We start from the raw sequence: 9,004 nt of genomic DNA on the forward strand, positions 1-9,004 counted from the left end.
AAAAACTGAAAAAGAAAAAAAAACTAAAAAAAGGAAAAAACTGAAAAAGAAAGGAGAAAAAGAAAACTAAAAACGCGGACACAGGGAATATAAATGACGACCGGGACACTCAAAGAGAAATTACAGACTGGGACACTGGGACACAACTACAAGGGGGATGCCGGGGGCACAGGGAATGTCCGATTAGCAATCACCATCAACAAAGCTCAGAGGCCAATCATTAGAATAATTAGGTATAGATCTGAATACGGATTGTTTTTCCCATGGACAATTTTATGTCGCATGTTCAAGAGTCGGTGAACCTGACAATCTATTTATATGCACAGACAATGGGACATCAAAGAATGTTGTACATTCGCAAGTTTTACGTAGTTAAAAACAAAACTGAAATAACACAAAAGCAATTTTTAATGATACAGAAACTCATTTAAATTATTCAAAGAAAATAGTGGGATAATTTTGTACTGTGAAAAATTAGGGCGATACTAAATATTTGAGGTAACTGTACGACCAAGTTAAAAAGTCTATGAATAAACATTGCAAACAAAGTTATGGATGTTAATTAATTACTTACTTTTAAATAAACAAAAGTTATGTACCAAAAGAGAAGAAGAGCGCATCGGACGACAGACACAGGAAAGCCATTACGCATACTCTCAGAAAATAACCTAGTCAAAAAAAAAACTGAAAATATAACTAATCTGTTTCAAAAGTATACCTACCGAGCAACTCCACACATAAACCAGATTTAAACTGGTTGAAATTACCATTATCCTGAAGATCTTTACTAAGTTATGTCCAAGGCTTGGAAGCTCTATAAACAAGAAAAAAAGAAGACCTACTTACAGCAAGTCGAGGAATCTCAATATTTCCTCGCGTCCAAGTATCATGTTGGTGAACATATGACCTCTCACAAAATATGCCTGCAAAACAATCTAGAAGGCCCTCATTACGATACTTATAAATAAAATCAAAGTATAAAAATCATGCAATCCGACTGCAGCCACTATATTTATTTCAATATAGACCGACCTCATAGACGCCACCTTTAAGACACCACTTGTAGTCGTGAGTCTAAAATCTCAGAGAGAAATCTTTTGTATGCGGAGTGTCCCATTTTTTTTCGTTTTGAGATGTGAAAATGATTTTCGATGCAACGAAAAAGGCCTGAATAGATAAAAGAATCGAATATAAAACAAGAAACTATACTTTTAAAGTCAAGCAGTGGAAAAGAAGTAACACGTAAAACAATAATATTTCAAAATAGAACATTAAATATTTAAAATATTAGACGAAATCAATGGGATTTTTGTTACAAAGGAAGGAAACTATCTCCCCAAGGAGGTTTTTTACATCCTGATACAAGAATGGGTAGGGGAGATGTGGGGAAGATGGGACAAGGGTCAGATGGGACATGGTACCTTTGTGACAAACAAAATTGTTCAAAAATCCCGCCTGAATGACAAATGACATGCGATCTATCAGTAAGGATGCATGTCTTTTCCTGAAGAAATCGAGAAACATTTTCATCAGAGATTTTAGGTAAGAGTTTTTTTATGGGTGTTTGAGTAAGAAAAAGGACCTGGTTTTTACAAAAAATCTTTTGAACAGTTCATTGGAGGGTATTGAATGTTTTTTTGTCTGAAGTAGTTTTCTTTAAGCTACAAAATGTTGTTCAGTGGTTGACCTGAACTACCATCTAGGCACAGAAGATGAAGTTTGTGTGGAGAGCTACCTGTTTGGGTACTCTGGGACACATGTTCCTGGGTACCCTGGGACACTTTTTGTCCATTGTGTCCCAGGGTACCCTGATTTCAATAACTGATAATGTAATGTAAAGGTCAAGCTGTTAGACGGAACTGCCTGATATACACCAGATAATCTTTCAAACTGTGTTAGCCATGGCAACAATAAAAACGGTTCTTTGCTTTTTGTTCCTAAAAGTATCATTTTTTGCAGAATGCCGAGGAAGAGGAAGTCTGATCCCTCTCTTTATGCCTGAGACAAAGAAAACATGAAGGCTGCTGTAATGGCTCACTTAAAAGATGGAATGCCAATCAGAACTGCAGCAACACTGCATGCTGTTCAGAAATCAACACTTTCTCGGTACTGTAAGACATATTCTGCATCAGCAGACAAAGAAAAAGTTGCATTTCGCTTCACACCACGCTATGATGTGAAAAAAGTATTCTCTTCTGAAATGGAAGATTCACTCGAATCTTATATTCTACTTTCATCACGAATGTACTACGGACTTACGAAAAAACAGACAAAGAAATTAGCTTGGGAATTTGTCAAGGCGAACACCCTGAAATACCCTAAATCATGGGATGACAATGAAGCAGCAGGAGAAGACTGGTATAAAGGTTTCATGGAGAGACATACAAGAATTTCCTTGAGGAGACCGGAAAGCACCAGCCTTCATTGCAACCTTGGTTTCAACCGGGCTGCAGTTGACACATTCTATAAACATCTTGAAGAGCTACAGTCAAAATTTCATTTTCCAGCTGACCGCATCTACAACATGGATGAGACAGGCTTATTGAATGTTCAACAGAAATGCCGGAAGGTACTTAGCCTTAAAGGTGTAAAGCAGCTAGGAGCAACTACATCACAGGAAAGAGGAAAACTTGTTACAATGGTTGGAACTATCAATGCGATGGGAAGCTTCATTCCCCCTTACCTTATCTTTGGAAGGACCCGCTTTGTTGAAAGACTCTTAGATGGGGCACCACCAGGGACAAAAGCTGTCGCCAGTGGAAAGCCCGGAAATGCACGGATGACAACCGAGTTATTCCTTGGCTACTTTGAGCACTTTAAAAGGTATTTAAGGTGCTCTCCTGAGCAACCAGTCCTTCTTCTCATGGACAACCATGATAGTCCCATGAGCTACAGCTTCACATCTGCTACAAAAGAGATGGGGTTGCAAATACTGACATTTCCTCCACACACATCAAACAGGCTGCAGCCCCTTGATGTGACCGTCTATTCACTACTTAAAACATATTTCTACCAAGCTATTGAAAACTGGCTAAGAAACCAGTCATGGAATACAAAATCTCTGAACTTCTTGGGGTTGCTTTCCCTAAAGCATTCAACCCAACCAACATAATGAGTGGTTTTTCTAAACCAGGAATCCATCTGTTTAATCCCAATGTCTGGGAAGAATCAGACTTTCTTCCATTCCTGACTCCCGTCAGCAATCCCTGCGATCCGACAGATGAAGTGCAGATCAATGTCAGCACAGGGAGCAGCTCATCAACGCAAGCGGACAGTGGGCTGTCAGACAGGGAGTCAGTGGGTGCTGGTGGTTCAGTCTGTGTTCTGCTCAATCAATTACTTCCCCTTCCTTAACGTCAAATTGATATTCAGAAAAAAGAAGGAGGAAGGAAGCCTGGCCAGTCCAAGATTTTGACTGCAACCCCTGTTAAGGATGCCATTTTTGAAACAGAGACCTGAAGAGAAAAAAGAAGGAAGAAGCAAAGGAAAATAAAAAACAGAAGATAACGAAAAGAAAGCAAGATAAAAAAAGAGATCAAGCAAAGGTGGCTTTAGATTTTAGCGACAGTAGTGATGCTGCTTCTGTTGAGCTCTGTGCTCACACTGATGATTCCTTGCACCTGAGTGACATGGAAGAGACTGTGAAAGAACCAACGGAGATAAAGCCTGGCGATTTTGTACTGGTTAGGTACGTCAGTAAGAAAAGTTCAAAGTATTATGCTGGTGAAGTCTTGGAGATTGAACTGGAAGGGTACAGTGTGAACTTCCTAAAACGGAAAGTCCCTATGTGGAAATTCGTATTTCCACAGCCAAAGGACGAAGCTTTTGTCACGACAGATGAGATCGAGTTACGCCTACCAAGACCGAATCTTTGTGGAGGCACAGAATGGGCTGTGAAAGCCCTGACTTTTGATATTGACCTTTTGCAGTTCCCCGTTGAATGAATAATGTTACAAGTTTTTTTATTATGTTTTTATTTTCATTGAAGTTGACTATAGGTTTGTAATAAATGAAATTTGATCAAAAAGTGCACTGTGTCCCAGAGTACCCTTAACCATGTCCCAGAGTACCTTGGGGTCAGGGTACTCTGGGACAGAAGAGGAGGGTTCGAAAAATCATTGGTACCAAAAAGATAGATTAAGAAAATAATCTACAAAAAATCTGGAAGAAAGCCCAAGCAATTCCACTTAAGTGAGTAGCAGAATCAGGCGATTTGGCCAAAGCGTTCTCCAGATATTGGACATACACTTGAAAATGTCCCAGGGTACCCACATCTCCCCTAAAGAGTACTGCAAACTTGTTAAGAGTGGCACATCAAGTTTATCGCGAAGAAGAAAAATATTACCACTGACTAACCCTACCTACCAAAACCATAAAGCTGTTTCCACCTTCTTTTTATTTTCATTTCCACTGGTAGCTTTCGGCGTGTGGCCAAATTTAATTGCTTAGATCTTATTGAGGGATAGATTACTTTATATATACATATATATATATATATATATATATATATATATATATATATATATATATATATATATATATATATATATATATATATAGATTATATTATGAAAGGTATTTTAACTGATAGCCCCCACATTCCAACGGACCCCAATCTGTAAGGGTTTCTACTTTTGCACAACGAGGTCCTATCCTCTAAAGCTAAGTGAATTTTCGATTTAGTTGGAACAATATTTTCGTCACTATACAGTTTCACACTACTAAGGTAGTCTAATACTACCGAGCAAAATCCTAAAAGAGTATTCCCCTTTTTTTATTTGATCTGCACATGTGGCCTTTGGCAAGTGGCCAAACTTGATCGGTAAGATCTTTTAGAAGGCATATAATTTAGTCATGAGCATATGAATTCATCATATTAAGGATACATAGTCTTATTTACTCTTTATTCCAATAACTTGCTTTAATCCTTTGCATTTATTCATAATATAAATTTCATTCTGTGTCAACAACATTATACGCAAAATAGTCTTATCCTCATTTCCTGAAAATTTGTTTGTCAAACTTGATTTGTGTCTAATACGTTTTAAGGTGACTATACTGCAGTACTCTCTGGGGATCGACATCATTTAAACGTACTACTGGGGGTCAACCTCCTATATTCCCTTTGGCGGTAGTGGGACTAGAACTGAATCCACTGTAAGCTGAATCTACAGCATCCAGAATCAAATTAAGCAAATGCTTTCCAGACCTCTGCTGACAGAAAAAAATGTACAAGGTCCGTCTATCCCCTCGGACAAATTTAACTAGGATCATTAGTTTATCTTACACAAAATCTTTTTTTCGCTTTTGGGTAGGACGTGGGCCTACAAAAGTTCCTCAGCCCACGTACTTGTCAAAACCTTGTTTTTAATTGTCTTATTTTTTAGTGACGAAGTTTTGAGGAATAAACTGGAACATAGAAATGTTGCAAAGGATAATGTGTAGGGTATTTATGTGGAGTCAATGTCGTTGTTAATATAAGTATGTTTGTGTGTTTTTTTTTCTTTTCCGTTATGTTCAGTTTTTTCTTTGTTGTAGCAGAGAGGATTTCAAATGAATAAATAACCACTAATATTTTTACTGATCTTTAGTTTTTGTTGCTAAATACTGTCTTTTCAGTGGTTGCCAAAATTGCGAATCATATGCCGCCAGTGACGTTGCTAAGAGGGGGAGGGGGCAGTTGGCCCCCCCCCCGCAATGATTAGAAGAAAAAAAATATAATTTATTCAGCAGCTTTAAAATTGTTGCTAATTTTAAGTGTCAAATTCGGTCTTTACTTTGAGCAAATAATCTTTTTTAATTAATCCAAATGCTCTTTTTAACTTAAAGAAAACGATAAAAATATGTTCTATTAAATTTCATAATACATTCCACATTAATATTTTTCCAAATATGCTGCCTTTGAAACGTTAACATCAAATTAAAATGACATCCTTGTTAATTGCAAAGTGAAAAATTTTCTATTCTTCCTGATTCGCCATACTTACTCAGGTCAATTTTTTCCCCTGATATTTAAGATGTTTTAAATTCTTAAAATCTAACAGTTCAAGATTAGATTCTCTATTTTTAAAATTTCAAAGGTGGAAATGAAAACAACCTCTAAATTTGTAACCTAACAAAAAAAAAAAGATATTGAATCGACAAGATCGAAAACGACGAGGACAGAAACAGAATAAGAACAGACTCGAGTAATTGAAAACGGTAGCTTATATTCAATAAAACAAGGAAACAAACATTGAAACATTTGCCAGGAACCGACCTACTTTGATCTGTCAACTTAGAGGAATTACTGCAAGTATTCAAAATGTATAATATTAACATAATTATCTAGGATACGGTCATTTGACAGAACGTGAGAACTTAATTATGTATCTAACCTACTTTCAAAGTTTACAATGGTTAATAGCAAATAGCATAATTATTATGGCCAACGAAGTGCCCTTTGCGGTGGAAGCTTGGGCCCCCTGGAAAATCAGGGGTGGGCATTTGCCCCCCCCCCAAATGACACCTCTGCTTACTCCCCCTCACAATAAAATACTGTAGCTGCGCTCCTGGATTCCACCCACTAAAAATACAGCTAATATTAGACTTCTTACTGAAAATTACTATCAATTACTAGATTTCTATTTTACAATATCAAGAATGTATTTTTCAACATAGACGATTTTGAGATCCGACCCAACACATTTGGGAGTGGTGCTTCAGTTCTAAATCCAACAAAGATTTGATAGAAGTCAAAATAGTTGGAATATATATACAAAAAGAATTTAATTTTGGATAATCTGAAAGATTACTTCCATAAAGTCAAAAAAATGACCTTTAATTCTCAGTATATTAATATTTTTTCGAAATTTGCAGCACAAGCAATAACACTGATATGCTACTAGTCTTGATAATTATTATTTTTAGCACAATCAGACCTCCTCTTAAGCTAAGTTCTGACAGCAGACAACAAAAAACTCCAATTGAGGAAATTACTCAAGTTCCATCATGTGTATTCAACATGATAAATAAAACAAAAAAATATATGGCACTAAACAGCAGTTTTGATAGCCTCTTTGTTTCACACTCTGAAACCTCTAGTTAAGGCACCAACTATCAAAATATGACATTAAAAAAATATGTTTTGCTATATGTTAGGGATGATTGTGCACTATGGGTAATTGCATGCTAAAATAAGACTTTCAGGATATTGGTCCTTAATTGCCTTCAAAGCCAGTATCACTTGACTTAAAGCTCTTATTCAGTCACTTCCCCAGTTTAGAGAGAACCAGCCATCAGCACTGTTCTTCATCTCTGCAGATGTCTGTTAAGATCTAGAATTGGAACCTAAGTGGAGTCGATTCTTTGGATAGTAAGTTCACTGTGGATGACTTCCACCAATCTTGTGCATGATTTTCCTATTTAGCGTTACTGGCCATTTAAGGTTAGGCTAGATTTGAACATGAGTTGGGTAGATGTTTCAGAAGACTAGAAAACTAAATGGTCCTAGCAATGCAACAAGTGAGACTTGAGCTGCTCAGAAAGCGTTAAGGAATTAAAGCAGTACAAAATGTACAATTCCCATTCCTTGTTAGGCTACCATGTTTAATTTTGCAAATATGTTAACTATTGGAAAAATCCGCTGAAATGGTATGCTTAAATGGTATGTAAAGTCTATATAAAATGCTGGGGGTATACAAAATAAAGCAAGTTTAACCCATGTAAATAACCATAGGTTAAGAAGCTAACCTTTGTAAAATTACAAACTTTAGAAAATAAATAGGATTCTTAGACATGTGGAAAGGGAGAATTCATTTCTCCCTACCGGGGGCACAGGGGGATATATAAATGACGACGGGGACACAGGGAATGTTCGATTAGCAATCACCATTAACAAAGCTCAAGGGCAATCATTAGAATAACGAGGTATAGATCTGAATACAGATTATTTTTCCCATAGACAATTATATGTTTCATGCTCAAGAGTCGGTAAACCTAACAATCTATTTACATACACAGACAATGGGACAGCAAAGAATGTTGTATATTCGCAAGTTTTACGTAGTTAAAAATATATGTATATATATATATATCTATATTCACAGGTGGGACACAGGTACACAAGTACAATGGCGCGTAACGACTTACGCGCGCGGGGGGGCTTGGGGGGGGTGTGAAGCGCCCCCACCAACTAGGTGTTGGGGTGGCGCGAAGCGCCACCCCAACAGCTAGTATATATATACGTGAATGTATATCCATTATTTTATTACAAAATTTACCAGACAGCCATGGCATGTCTAAGCATTTAATTATTTTTGTAAGTTTTGTAAATATCTCACAACTCAAAAAAGATTAGCCAAGTGGTTAGCACACTAGACCAGAAATCTTGTATCAAGAAGAGCAGTGTTTTGAGCCCTGACACAGATGATTATTTGATTTGGAGCAGGGGGCAGCAGTTTGATTCAGCCAGAATCAACATAGCTCCAAATGGGCACATAAAGAAATCTAGAAGGGTGGTATATGGGTGAATTTGTAGCTGAAAAAACAATTTAGCTAGGATGATAGCAAATACATCATTTCATGGGTTTTTATATACTCTTTCACAATTCAATAATTGCTTCTGAGGTAAATTATATTTTGAGTTCTTAAAAGACCCAAAATACCCTATAGTAGCCAATAGTATAAAAACGCTAACAAGTAATTTTCATTGGTCTTAATAGTCATATAGTGAAAAAATTGTAGGATTCATTAATAATGTTTGTAAGCATGTTTATATACTGTTTTATGTTTATATTTATATGTTATATATTATAAGTATTTTTCCTTTATATAAGTTTTTTTTTCCTTTATGTTCAGTTTTTTCTTTGTTGTTACAGATAGGATTTCAAATGAATAAATAACCACAAATGAATAAATAAATTTTTAGTGATCTTTAGTTTTTGTTGCTAAATACTGTCTTTTCAGTGGTTGTCAAAATTGCGAAACATATGCCACCAGTGACGTTGCTAAGAGGGGGAGGGGG

General features: G+C 36.5%; 3 protein-coding genes across 4 annotated transcripts in view; 1 reads left to right on the top strand and 2 right to left on the bottom strand.

Annotated features, from left to right (window-relative positions):
* Nucleotides 1-4,414, bottom strand: part of LOC136035535 (uncharacterized) — a 77,907-nt gene extending 73,493 nt beyond the window's left edge. Inside the window, exon 1 of the mRNA XM_065717381.1 lies at nucleotides 847-4,414. The gene's annotated coding sequence lies outside the window, so the exon portion shown is untranslated. The remainder of the gene's footprint in view (nucleotides 1-846) is intronic.
* The window catches only part of LOC136035538 (S phase cyclin A-associated protein in the endoplasmic reticulum-like), a 598,516-nt gene that overhangs the window by 534,298 nt on the left and 55,214 nt on the right, over nucleotides 1-9,004 (bottom strand). The window lies entirely within an intron of this gene.
* Nucleotides 2,015-3,112, top strand: LOC136035773 (uncharacterized). The gene has a single exon (XM_065717745.1). It carries the CDS (start codon nucleotides 2,015-2,017, stop codon nucleotides 3,110-3,112), a length of 1,098 nt encoding a protein of 365 aa, XP_065573817.1.

Source organism: Artemia franciscana, chromosome 14 (genome assembly GCF_032884065.1).
Source record: "Artemia franciscana chromosome 14, ASM3288406v1, whole genome shotgun sequence".
NCBI lineage: Eukaryota > Metazoa > Arthropoda > Branchiopoda > Anostraca > Artemiidae > Artemia > Artemia franciscana.

What these genes read in the sequence shown, in the direction of transcription:
- LOC136035773 (XM_065717745.1), top strand. Translation starts at nt 2,015, where the DNA reads ATGAAGGCTGCTGTAATGGCTCACTTAAAAGATGGAATGCCAATCAGA.